Source organism: Juglans microcarpa x Juglans regia, chromosome 3D, assembly GCF_004785595.1.
Source record: "Juglans microcarpa x Juglans regia isolate MS1-56 chromosome 3D, Jm3101_v1.0, whole genome shotgun sequence".
Lineage (NCBI taxonomy): Eukaryota > Viridiplantae > Streptophyta > Magnoliopsida > Fagales > Juglandaceae > Juglans > Juglans microcarpa x Juglans regia.
The window spans coordinates 8620170-8634584 of NC_054598.1; the positions used below are offsets into that span (position 1 = coordinate 8620170).

The window sequence follows — 14415 nt, forward strand, 5'->3', positions numbered from 1 at the left end:
TTCTTTATATATATATATATATAATTTATATATAACCCATTTTCAAAGTTGAGCCTCTTTCTTTTAATTGCAACGTGTGAAAAACTTATGCGTAAAATCTTCAAAATTATTGGAGAAAAGGAATTTCAAAATTTATTTTTTATTCTTTCTTATATTTTTACTCACTTTGTTTATATATGATTCTATTATATCACTTTGAGCCTCATGTTCTTTCGCTATGTTATATACTTTGCTAGAACTAGAAAGGAAAATATTCGTTTAAAAATTTTATTTAAATTTAAGAGCAGCGGAAAAGGGACACATTAAATAAATTATATATCATTAATTATTGTTACTTAAACATTTTATACAATATTAAATAAATATTTGGACTGATTTATATGTACTTAACTGTAATATCGGTCAGGTGTATTATGATCGGACTTGGTTGCATTAATATCTCGACACGTAGCACTGACCGGAACCTTAACATTCATTGCCACCCCTGCCCTTTTTAAGGTTTTTCCCATTTTTCCGTATTCGGTCTAATCCCCTGCTTCCCACGTGCACCTCCTCCTCACCTCTCCACCGTTGACTCAATAACCATTGCACACAAGCACACCCGTAACCCTCTAGACTAAATTATGATATCATACACCTAATTTATTTATGTTTTATTATTTAGTTATTTTTTTCCTTTTGTTCTTTGACTCTGTATTAAAAATTTCAGAACATAATCTTCTTAAATAATTTAAAAAATAAATAAATTGAACCAACTAACATGATCTAATTAAAAATAAATTCAATTTTATAAAAATATCCATTATTTTGCTCTTTGAGTTTCATAATCACTATCAGAAAGAAAAATTTCCATTTTCGTAGCACTTAAGTGTGATATACATATTGTAAATTATAAAGGAAATATCAAACTTATAATTTTTTTATTAAAACGGAAGATATTTATATAAAATTGAATTTATTTTTAACTAAATTATATAATTACGTTGATTGATTTAATTTATTTTCAAATACATTATGCAAGAAGAATTTCCTAAGATTTTTCAAAATGACAAAAAAAAAAAAAAATAACTACATAGTAAATTAGTGTAAGTGCAATTAAAGTCTTACGTGCGCGTACAAGTTAATTTGTGAAGCGGGCACTCTTGCTTTTCCTTAATTTTTGTTCGCTTTGTTTAGAGCATGTATTATCGTTGTTAAACCAATCAAAGTTTCTAGGACTCAGCTCGCTCGGCGAATCTCTTATGTTTGACGAACAGTCTGAGACTGAGATACAGTACAAATAGAGCAACAGCATAGAAGCATTTGATTTCTGTATTTTTCGCAGCTGAATAAATATTTTTGCCTGTGGGAAAATGGGGAGGGGAAGAGTGGAGCTGAAGAGGATCGAGAACAAGATCAACAGGCAGGTGACCTTTGCTAAGCGAAGAAACGGACTTTTGAAGAAAGCCTACGAGCTTTCCGTCCTTTGCGATGCTGAGGTTGCTCTCATCATCTTCTCCAATAGGGGAAAGCTGTACGAGTTTAGCAGTAGTTCAAGGTATTCACCAAAACAACAAAACCTACTTTTGCACCCTCCCAAGCACAAAAGGCAAAGCAAGACCGGGAAAAAAAAACCATGACTATATTTCCCTTATCTTTTCTTTCATTTTTCTCTTCTCAGTCTTTCTTTAATTTAGATCTCCGAGCTGATTTTTCGAAAGAGAAAATAAAGTTGATTTTTTATGGATGTTTGAGTTTTTTACCGTTTTTGTGAATGTCTCGGCGTTTTTAGCAGGTTGAGTGATTCGGTGTTCGTATTCATGTTAGATCTGCAACTGGAAACCCATCAAAAGATACTGTTTTATTGATTCCATTTCGTGTTATCTTTGTTTTTCTCTTTGTTTCAGAGTCTCTGCCTTCTATATTCTTGGCTTTCCCTCTTTCGCTCTCACTTTAGAGTCTTAAGTTTTCCCTTTTTGTTTTTTGTTTTTCCGTTTTTTTCAGAGTGATCTGAGAAGCCGATCTTAATTTACTGTGTTGTGTGTCTTGCACTGGCTTCGGTTTCTGTGAAAGAATTCAGAAATTCATCGTGATTCAAGCTTCTGAGTGGATTTTTGTTTTTCTTAAGCGGCTTTTAAGGCCTAGCTAGGTTTTACATCAACTTTTTTCCTTCTTTTCCTCTCATTTTCATCCAAGAACCAAATTAACTAGGAGTAACTCATCATCTAGATTAGATCTTTTGTCTTTCACTTTCAGTTCTGCTGAGATTCTTCTCATCAGCTCCAATTAGTTGAAGTACTGTCTCGACCACATCCGAGTAAATGTACCATTCCTGTGCCATTTACAGAATATTCTCTCTCTATCTCTCTCTTCCATGCCAGGTGTTTTCACGATCAGGACGCAGGTGAGAAGATGGAGAGATGTTTGTTACATATATCTGCCTCCGAAATTTAGGGTTTGATCTTTCCAAAGCCCCTACAAAGTTTAGGGCTTCTCAGTCTTTCTCCAACCCCTGCCCTTCCCCCACCTTCTCTCTCTCCGACGCACAACATTTTCTCCTTTCAGATCCTAATTCATGTGAAGAGTGACATGCTTCGAAGTCTGATGGGTTTAAAGGTAGCTTCTTGCTTGTGATCTCCCTAATATCCATGGGTTCCCCATAATTTCCCGTTGTAACTATCTAGTATATATATTTTAATCCACATGATATACATTTTGTGGATTAAATTTATTTTAGTGCAAGTATTCCTACAAGCAATGGATCGAGGAAAAAAATAAGTTCGTTCACTGAGTCTCAGGTAGTTTATGTTAAGATTATAATAACCCACCTTCGTGCTAATTAATCATGAGGAATTTACTAGTCTTGACTCACCAATCTCCACTTTTAGCCTCCGGATAATTATACATACATACATACATACATATATATATATATATATATATGAAATTATTCTTGTGAGAGGAAAAAAAAAATCGTTTACCACATTTCATTTGATTCAACATGGCACCATCGATCTTATATTCTTGATCTTATACATATGCACCTCTTGGCATTCGAGGAAGAATTACATGTACCTTTTTTTTTATTAATATTGATCAGCATGCTCAAGACACTAGAGAGGTACCAGAAATGCAACTATGGGGTACCAGATCACCAGACAAACGTATCCGCCAGAGAGGCCTTGGTAATACCTAATTACTATCACACCTTTTTTTTTTTTGGTATAAAATTTCTTGTATATACATGTAATTAGCATGCCTATTCGACCCATAGTTGTTACATCTTTACTTTCTCAATGTTATTGAATACAAGGCATACATTCATATTTATACGGAAATTATACTGAGATAAGATAAGATAAACATTATGAAAATCAAATCAAAATAATATCAAATCAAAGTGATTTGATAATTATGAAAAATATCAAATCAACATGATAATATCAAATCAAACTATTGATTTTATATTATCTTCAACATGAGAGAAGGATTTAGGTAAACTGTACTAACAATATCTTGGCATAACATTGGTGGGGGGCATAAAATTACTTATTAAACTTGGAGGTAAAAACTTCATAACTAAATTACCTACCGATCCAGTGGTATATATATTCTTAACAACGCAGAATGCATGTCAGAATAGTTATCACAAACCAACTGATCATCAGTTTCCTTACTCTAGATATTATAGGCCGAAGGCTCTTCAAGTTGCAAAACCAAAAATAGTACTTTATCATGCAATTTGTTGTTGATCGAATACATGATTTATCATTCAAATCTCCTGCTGCTAAAATTTGATGGTTTATTAATTGACATCACAAAGGAATATCTGCCCTTCCTGAAAATTAAGGATCAATTTTCATATTTGAAAAGTGGAGATTAGATTTAAGGAAATATAAAGGGATTCCAAAAATTTAGGGTGATAATTAATTAAGGAGATAGATATATATCTGGTAGAGTGATCGATGGGAGAGGGAGATAGGATCATTTGGAGTCCGTCGAAGAAAGGAAAGTTTTCTTTTCGTTCACTCAATAAGTTACTTATCACAAGCAATACCAACTCATTCTCACGGGAATTTGGAAAACTCAGGCCTAAACGCAACTTTCTTTGTATAAACAACTTGTTGGGAGAAAGTCTTCACCTTAGATAATCTACAGAGACTCCAAATCATCATAGTAGATTGGTGTTTCATATGCAAAAAGATTAAGAAAGCTATTGGCCATTTACTTTTTCATTGCGAGGTGGTCATGATCTTATAGAATGAATTCTTTACTAGAATGGGGTTAGCTTGGGTGATATCAAGAAAGGTAGTTGATTTCCTATTATATTGGAGAGATTTTCATGGAAATCCGCAAATTATACCTATATGGAAGATGGTCCCTATTTGTCTATGATAGTGCCTTTGGAGTGAAAAGAACGAAAAAAGTATTGAAGATCTTGAGTTGCTATCTAGAGGATGTGCATAGAGTTTTTTTAGTGCTTTACTCCATTTGATCAATTGTATTAGACTTCTGTTAAATAAGGTTAAATAGAATTATTTCAAGGATCTGAATTTTCACAACGTTGGATTTTTGCTCGTCTTACAGCCCACATCACTTTATTGTTTGCACGTCTACGTCGTTTAGGAGGCTACTACAATCACCTAGAAAATTTCACGCTTCAAGATCAAGAGATCTAGATGATTTCTCTAGAAAAAATGAAGAGAGAGAGGAGAGTTTTTTGTCTTCTTTTGGGACTCTTTTTCACCCCTCAAAATAATGTACGTACTCTTATTTTAAAGAGTTTACTCACCTGAAGTTAATTAACTTCCCTAAATATGTGGAAGTTAAATAACCTCCCTAGAATTGTGATAGTGGTGGGGAGTTAACACATAACTTCCCCACCCACGTGGACTCTACTTGGTTATGAAATTTACCCATTACCAACAATTTCAATGACTTGAGTGTTCATGAATTCCTAATAATATATATCCCTAGTCAATTAGGCCTAGATGTTGCTAATCTTTTGTGTGTGTGTGTGTGTGTGTATATATATATATATATATATATATATATATATATATATATATAAATATGTCCCATGCATGTGGTGCATATGGCGGGAGAGTAACGAGTAGACTTTTGAAGATAAGGAGCGGACAATAGTGGATCTTAGAATTATATTTTTCCGCACCTTATTTCTTTGGGCTATTGCTGTAGATTTTAATGGCCTAAATGTACATGATTTTCTTATTTCTTTTTTAGCAAACTAGATAGATTTTATCTTTTGTATATCATCTTGTGTACTTACGCTATGCCTATTCTTATTAATACTACCGTTTACTTATAAAAAAAAAAATGTCCCATGCATGTACAATATTTTGAATACCATAACGGTCAAGGCACTGGAACGAAATATTTCGATATCGGTACCGTTTCGTGTACCGTTTCGGGATAGTCGATATATGAATACATTATATATAAATACATATATATAAATTGTAAATAGTTTAGTTTGAATTGAGAGTAAAAAAATAAGCTTGTAGTTTGAACAAATGAAAAAAAAAATTAAATGCTAAAATATCGGCCGGTACAGGCCGAAATATAGGCCGGAACGGTCAGTATTTGAACTAGTATGAAATATATATGATACCTGTACCAACCTAGTGGCTGGTACGGCAAATACCGACCATACCGGCCGGTACGGTACGAGATTAAAAACATTGTGCATGTACTTGGACAATGCCTCGTTCTTATTAATATAATTATTACTAACCGATAAAAAAAAAAGTTAAAGAGAGATATTAATTGACATGTTGAAGCATTATAATATAGTTTTAACAGCCGACGGATTAGATAGTAGGGTTGGTTTGAATTCAGAGATGAGATGAGATGGTTTTAGATAAAAAATAAAATTTTTAAAAAAATATTAATAGAATATTATTTTTTAATATTATTATTATTTTAAGATTTAAAAAAGTTAAATTTTTTATTATATTTTGTGTGAAAATTTAAAGAAATTATAATGATATAATCTTAAGAAAAATGAAAAATATGTTATAAAAATGGCATACGAAAGAGAGATAATCAAGCCATTAAAGTTAAAAAGACTTCTTTCATCCAATTAATTTGGAAAAATACTGCAGATTATAATTACAATCTATTTTTTTAATTGATGCTAAAAAATCTGTCGGATGTTTTATTGGGTGCCTTTTTCGAATTATATGAATGACGGCCAAGGCCGTATCAGGTATGTAACTCTTTTACCTAGTTTTCATATAAAGTTTCCTGCATGCAATTACTAATATATCGTACACTATTTGTAGAATTAAACAAGAAGTTATAAAGGAAATTTCGAAATTATTTTTATCCTTGAGTATCAGATAAAGTGCATTTGATGGATCGAAGAGACAATTATGACTGAGCCAAAGCACTCTAGCGCAAGCGCGTGTATATATATATATATATATAGAAAAATTCTACTATTCATCTATATATATATAGAAAAATTCTACTCTTCATCCGATTTTAAAATCACACACAACACGAGTTGATGTTGCAAATCCGGTCTAATTACAGTCCGGTTCAATTGCTAAATCCTAAGGAAAAATCCCTATCCCTCTCCCTCCAGTGAATCTATTTCATCTTCTCCCATCAGCTAAATCCCCAAGGAAAAATCCCTCTCCCCCGTGATGATTTCATCCTCTCCCTGTTAGTCCCTAGCTGCCAAAATTAGTCTCTATCAAAGTTTGGGCCATCTCTTTCCAAGCTTGTTCGAGTAGATGGCTTGAAACCAATGAGAATGTAGACACAAGGATGTCACCTGAAGCAATAGCACCCACTTTCCTAAGTGCTGCAAGTAACATGATCTCCACCATCACATCTCACATGGTCAACTCCTTTTCTTCCCCAAAGGTATTGGCCCCGTTCAATATCTCCTTCAGGGAAGTAATCCCCATTCGTGTGAAAACCTCTAACCCACTCTTCATGCTCGCTTTCCAACATAAGTGAAACAAAACTAGTTATCCAAACCCCAATTTCTTCAGGAAGAGGTGAAGAAGTATTTTCCTTGTTGCTGGTGGCCAGCTTTGCAGTCTCATCAGAGATCCCAGACGGTGACGGTGAAGGCTGGGGGAGGAAGAACATGGGGAAGGGAAACAAAATTCGAAATAATACGCTTTGATTTGGGTATGGGCATGGCTATTTAGGGTGTAAAACCAAAACGCTTGCGTTTGAAAAAAAAAAAAAAAAAACCACATCATTGTTTCGTGTGGTGTACGTGGGAAGGAGGCAGATGAGTAGAATTACTCATATATATAACATGACATCACATGATGTTAATCCAACATGACATGTGTCGCGCGTTGCCATTTGACACAAATAAAGTGTTTTTTTTTTTTAAATAAAAAAAACTTTCACCTCCATTGCGCACCGCTAATATCACACTATATATTTTCATTGATATATCATTATTCGAATTGATATATACTGGCAATAATATTGATGCATTTTGCATATACTATGTTTGTCTCCTAGCACAAAATTATACATAAAAAAACCTGTGGTAGTACTGTAATACAAGTAACTGTCCTTGATGTGAAAGTATTTGGTATAATAAACTGTCCTTGCTCTCATTAAGTTTTTACTACTGTACTTAGGAGTTGAGTAGTCAGCAGGAGTACTTGAAGCTTAAAGCACGTTTTGAATCCCTGCAGCGAACCCAAAGGTATTTGGATTGAGAGAATGATATCTACTCAATACATTTGGCAATATATTCATATTATAAAATAAGGATATTTTGATCAAATGACGTTACTTTTATAAGATACGTTACAAAATACTCCCTTTCATGATATTGATGGGTAAAGTGTTGTGAAAAGTGAAGTGTATTTATCATTTTCTTTTATTAATTCTATGTCAGTTATATATGCAAAACATGAGAAAAATCATTTCCCACTAGCTAGTTATATATGCATTTGGTTCTTATATTATTAGGCATCTTCTGGGAGAAGATCTTGGCCCTTTAAGCATCAAAGAGCTCGAGTCACTAGAAAGGCAGCTGGACATGTCACTCAAGCAGATCAGATCAACACGGGTACCACCTTACCATATCATATAGATTTATATATATATGTGTCTGTGTGTGTATGTGTGTGTGTGTATATATATATATATATATATATATATATATATGCACGTGCGATTATCATCTTGAATACGCTCTTATTTGTATGCTGAAACTACAGGCCGTGAGGAGGTTCGAATTATATGACACTCGATTCTAGCATATATAAGAAAGTTGCTTGCTTGCTTAAATGATCATGATCAGTACAGAGTACTTGCAACTTGTAATATAATATAAAAGGGATTGCAGTACTACTTGATCTAGAACTTCCATGCTAAAAGAAAGCTTGTCATTAATGTCGAGTTAATTGAGTACCTAATGTACCTTTTGTTTTCATTACCCAATCAGCCAATGCAAGGCAGTGAATTAAAAATAACCACAAAATGATCAAGTTTGGCTTCTACACTGAAGCATATATTCAAAATAACCTAGCAGTATGAAGCTGACCATGGTAAAGAATAAAACCATAAATAACTTCCGCTGTTCACTTTTTAACAGACGCAATACATGCTGGATCAGCTCACTGAACTTCAACATAAGGTATGATGATCAGAAACTTCATAACTTCGAATTCCTTACATGCATGGTTGTACATATCGTCACCCATGCATATTTATATGTACTAATCTCCAATTTTATTTTTGCAGGAACACATGCTCAATGAAGCAAATAAGACACTGAAACAAAGGGTAGGCAGCATATCCAACCGTTTTGGTGCCAAATCATTTTTTATATACACACACACACAGAGAAGGCATTAAATGTTTTTTTTCTTTTTCTAATATATACCAACTTTATTAAAAAGAGCTCCGTATCTGATATGATCAGTTGCATTCGTTTCAAAACCAAATGATAATTTTCTGATCATAAAACCTTCTAAAAATCACATAAACCGAAAAAAAGAGAGCTATGAATTGGGCAAACAATCAAATTTAATGGTCAATTTAATTCAATTTAATTAGGCAACCGCGAAAATTGCATAACAAAAATACTTAGTTATATATATCCACAGTAATAGGGGGAACATGAATATATCTTCAGCTGTCTTTTGTTTTGCAGCTGGTGGAAGGATACCATATAAATTCACTGCAACTGAATCCAAATGACAACGATATGGGATACGGCCGACACCCTGCTGATCAAACTCAGGGTGATGGCTTTTTTCATCCCTTGTGTGAACCCACCTTACAAATTGGGTATGCATTCGATCCTGAACTTATATTAAGGAAACTATTTGATTTTAAAATCGATCCATTATCGCCGCCTCTATCCTATATATGTCTATTTAGAACCCCTTGCCTGCACTATCTGGTGCAGGCAGGGCATGCAATAAATACTACTGATATTTTAGAGATTCTTTCTGTCCATGGGGCTTTCTTCAATTATTCTTAAAAAAACTAAAAAATAGATATTAATTTTCTCATGCATTTTATTATTACAGACAGGATATATAGGTGATAGCTAGCTAGTCATGTGATCATCTTGTTAAAAATTATGAAATGTACTGGTATCTGATAGCTAGGTGAAATGTCTGATATTTCACTTCATGATTCAAGAACCAAGCAATAGTACCGGTATCTGATATTGAAAATAAATGCAGATATCAGCATGATCCTTTACCAGTCGTCACAGCAGGCCCAAGCATGAATAACTATATGCCATCAGGGTGGTTGCCATGATTATAAAGAAGGCATGAATGGTGAGACACGGTATGCATGCATTGATTCCTTCGACAAGAATCAGTACAATATATATCGGTCGTTCTCATGTCGTTTAATGGAAACGGACATTAATTTGTAATGGTTCTGAACTATGTTTTAGTTGTCTCTGCAAGTGTGTTGAAGCAGTACCGAGCTTCTTTCTTTTTAGCAGCTGCATACGCTGTACGTATGAGAATAATTGTTGTCTGCACGCAGAATGGACCAGTTAACATTAATTACGTACGTACGTGCGTATCTGCATTCTCAATTAATGCATATCTAATCATGGATAAGAATTCATTAGCGGGAATATTAATGGACTAAACTGGAGGATCGATATTTATTTACCTTGTGAATTATACACACGATCGAGTACAACTTCCTGCAAAAGGGTGAAGTTTTATGTCATGATGTTATGTTTTATTTTCTTTCAAATCTGAAGTACTATGCGGTCAGAAGCCTCGGATCAAATAAAAGAATAAATACAACAGATCTAAACATGACTAGAAACTGGCAAACTGCCATTCAGAACACCTAATAGGGGTGCTACGTACCCGCCCCCCACCACCCGCCCCACATGGGCGGGGAGGTTGGTTGTTTCTCCACAAAACCTGCCCCCGCAAATGGGGGGCATGGTACTCCGTCCAAATATCGAGGTGCGGGAATGGACATCTCATCTTTCCGCCCCCTCTCCTGCCCGCACAAAAAGGTCATTGGCCCAAAGTATGGGCGGAAAGCATGGGCGGGGTTGGTGGTTCCCTCGAAACATGCTCCCGCAAATAGGAGATAGGGTATCCTGGAGTGTGGGAGTGGACACATTATTCGTCCGCCCCCACCTGCATAAATGGGTCATTAGCCCAGAGCACAAAATAGTCCAGAAACAAAGTGGCCCAGAACAAATGTAATGGGTCAAAACTGGTCCAAAACTTGTTTCTGGACCATTTTGGATCCAAAATTTTATTAAAAAAATATAAATTTAAAAATAACAAAAAATAATTTACAATAATAAAAATTATTAATTATATACTTTTAAGTTGTAACTATTAACTAATAATCATAACTAAACTATTACAATAATACAAATTAAGAGAAAACTATTACAAAATTACAAATTCATCTAAAAATATTACAAATTGTATCATTGTAGCAACATTACAATTAACTAAATTAACAAAAGAATAACATTTCAACAGAATTTGGGGTGACCATGGAGGTAGAAAAGTCAATGAGTTGTGCTGACTGTTGTGAGACTGTGAGAATCAAGATCATAAAAGCTTAAACCTTATTAATTTTAAAAAAAACAAATTAGAATTATAAACATGAAACAAAAATTAAAATTAAAAATATATATTAGAAATTTAAAAATTACAAACATTAAAAGTCTTAACTAAGATAAGATTGGGTCATTGGGATTAAGATGAGAATAGATCATTGGGTCTTTAGGATTAGGATTCGGCGTATGACATTGAGATTATAAAAGTTAAAAAAAAATACAAGCAAAATAATTAGATACAAAAAATTATATAAATACAAAAAACAATTAGGCCTCGTTTGAATATAAGAAGTGTTTCATCTCATCATTACAACTTTTTCAAATTTTCACACAAAATATAATAAAAATTTGAACTTTTTCAAGTCTCAAAACAATAATAATATTAAAAAATAATATTCTAATAATATCTTATTCAACTTTCAACTTTCATCTCAAAAGTCTTGTTCTCAATTTCTTTATGCTGTTATTCTTTATAAAGCCACCAAACTCCTTAATTTTCCTAAACACTCTACAATGGTAGCAGATTTGAGCTTGTGCTAATAATACAAAACCTATATAATGTGAAAGAAATATAACAACAAGAAGCTTAATTAAGTGTCAAGATTTGAAAACCATAAATTAATTTAGGGGTTTCAAGATTGAAACCCCTAACATAATTAAGGGTTTCAGACTGAAACCTTAAACTAATTTAAGGTTCCAATCTGAAACCCTAGAGAATTTCAAATTCACAATTTAAAAATTACAATCATAAAAACACATGCACAATTCTCCACAACACACAATTCACAATCTCATCCTCTAACTCCTCAATTTAATCCCATTTTCCATAGCTCAAAAAAAAAAAAAACAAACATATATTAGACAGTGCATGTGAATTGGGAACATGGAACTTACCTTCAGCGATAGACTAACATGCAACGGATGAACGGCGACGAAAAATGGCCTAAGTCCTGATGGCGTACGACGGATGTGAGAGAGAGAGAGAGAGAGAGAGAGAGAGAGGCAACTGTGAGGGTTTCTAGGTTAGAGAGATGAGACCGAAAGAAAAGTGGGGGTTGCGGGAAAGGGACAGGGGCAGGGGTAGTTTAACAATCCATATCAAAATGACGTCGTTTTGATGACTGAGATATTTTCTTTATAAATTTATAATATATATATAAATATATATATATTATATATATTATTTATTTTTATATATGCGGGGGTTGAGCCCATCCCACCCCCGCCCCCGCTTGGGGGCACTAGATGCGAACTAGGCCACCCGCCCCCTACATCTGGCAAACGAGAGTCTGCCCTACCCATGCGAGGGCGGGGCAGCAGGGTGCAGGGCCCCGTTGCCCACCCCTACACCTTGATCTATTATACCAAAATCTGATTAGTGTTAATAACTCCTAAATTGATTAGAAATCATTTCAAAATTCCTAATCAAATATTCAAATGAGTTAATGTTTTGTATTAGTTAACTAATCCAGCTAGCTATAAGAGTCCACATATGTTTAGGAGAAGCTTTTGGGCAAATGATTTGTGTTTGTGTTTCCAAATCCCCACTCATTTATAAGGACCAGAATTGGAAATTCTGGAGTTAGACTCTAGAGAAGGTATTTTTTTTTTTATAGGAAATAGACATTATTTCATTCATTCATAAGGAAGTTATATCTGTGACTAAAGGTACAAGCCAAACTAAACTCCTGTTATAAACTTCCCCTTACACAAATATTATGTGACGGGCATTGTCCTGAACTTCATAAAACTCTCAAAAGAGAGTATCAATCTTTATATAAAATAGAGATTAAAAAATCCCACATCCAAACTCCATCCTCCAAAAAGGAGAAGTATAGATAACACTCATCCTCCTAACCAGAGGAGGGAGGAACCCACATTGCTATAGACATTAGTCTAAAAGCCTATTTCACTTTTATTTTTCCTACAAACAAAACCAACAAGAACCAACAAAAAACACACCGACATTAAGTCGGAAACACTGAAACAGAAACAACAAAACAACCACCAAACACACACAGACGGAAAAGCAGTAAAGGGAATCGATAATGGCGCGTGAATGACACGATGGTAGCACGTGAATGACACGCAATGACACGCGCCACTCTGGGAAGGAGCCAATCGGCCGGTCGAAGCAGTGCCAGTGAACTGGGTCCTGAGCTACCGCACATGGCACCGACACAGTGTAATACGCTGTGGCTCGAGTGTGCCACGCGTTCTCTGAGATCAACACGTGGGTATGATGCGCCGCTCCGAATGGTACCCGAAGCGGACGGCTGCAAGATCGGCAGGTGAGGGATCTCCCGGTAGTGCGCGTGTAGGAAGATGGTCATCGAAGACGCTTAGATCGACTACCCTCCCCTTATTTGGCCGAAAACCTGAAAAAGTAAAAAAACACGAAAATCCGTCGGAGACAACGATAGAGAGGGAGGAGAGCAAGGGGAAGAGGAAGCCTAAGCTCCCGCTCCCCCCAGCTGCGGTCAGATGAGAGAGTTTTAGAGAAAGAGGGTCTGGCTTTTGAGTTTTAGAGAGAAGATATTTAATTTGTTGTAATAACCCATTAGTTTAGCCTCTTTGATAAAGCTTATGTATGAATCTTCAAAGTTTTTACGAGCACTATCTATTAAATTGTCGTGTCTTTTGAACGTATATATGAAACGTACTTTTGCATTCACCTTTTTAACTTCTTTTCTCCTTTACATTTTAAATCTTTTTCTTTATTAATCTAAATCCATTGATGTTATTAAAAAGAGTGCGGCTATACATAAGTCGCACTCTCCTCACACCTCACATATTTTTTTTTTTTTTTAACTTAGCACATGAAGTATACTACAGCTATAAATTGATGTAAATAATTACCCTATTAAAAATATGCCTCTCACAGGCTTCAAAAGACAAAACAATTTAATAAACTGAACTTTATCCCATTTAGTTACGAAGAAATCTTTGTACTTTATATATATATATATATATATATATATATATAATGTGTTTGTAGGATTGGATGTATAAAACCTAATCTGATGACAAAAGATTTAAAGTCCTGTTTGGCCATACAGAAACACTCTCAGCATATCTCATCTCATTTTTTCATTATAACTTTTTCAAATTTTCATATAAAATATAATAAACAATTCAATTTTTTCAAATCTCAAAACAATAATAATATTAAAAAATAATATGTTAACAATATTTTTTTCAACTTTTAACTTTCAACTTTTAACTTTCATCCCATCTACGTAACCAAACGAGAGTTAGTTTAATGAGATAAAAATTGAAAGTTGAATAAAATATTGTTAGAATATAAATTTTTAATATTATTTTTATTTTAAGATTTAAAAAAATTGAATCGTTTATTA

The 14415-nt window shown here is 34.1% G+C and overlaps 1 protein-coding gene across 1 annotated transcript; it reads left to right on the top strand.

Moving 5' to 3' along the window:
* Positions 1-1149: 1149 nt before the first annotated feature.
* On the top strand, positions 1150-10055 carry LOC121256384 (agamous-like MADS-box protein MADS4). The gene is made up of 8 exons (XM_041157165.1): positions 1150-1537; positions 3080-3164; positions 7617-7684; positions 7954-8053; positions 8582-8623; positions 8731-8772; positions 9143-9279; positions 9684-10055. The coding sequence occupies exons 1-8, from the start codon at positions 1353-1355 to the stop codon at positions 9760-9762; spliced, it is 738 nt and encodes a 245-aa protein (XP_041013099.1). The 5' UTR covers positions 1150-1352; the 3' UTR covers positions 9763-10055.
* Positions 10056-14415: the final 4360 nt, after the last annotated feature.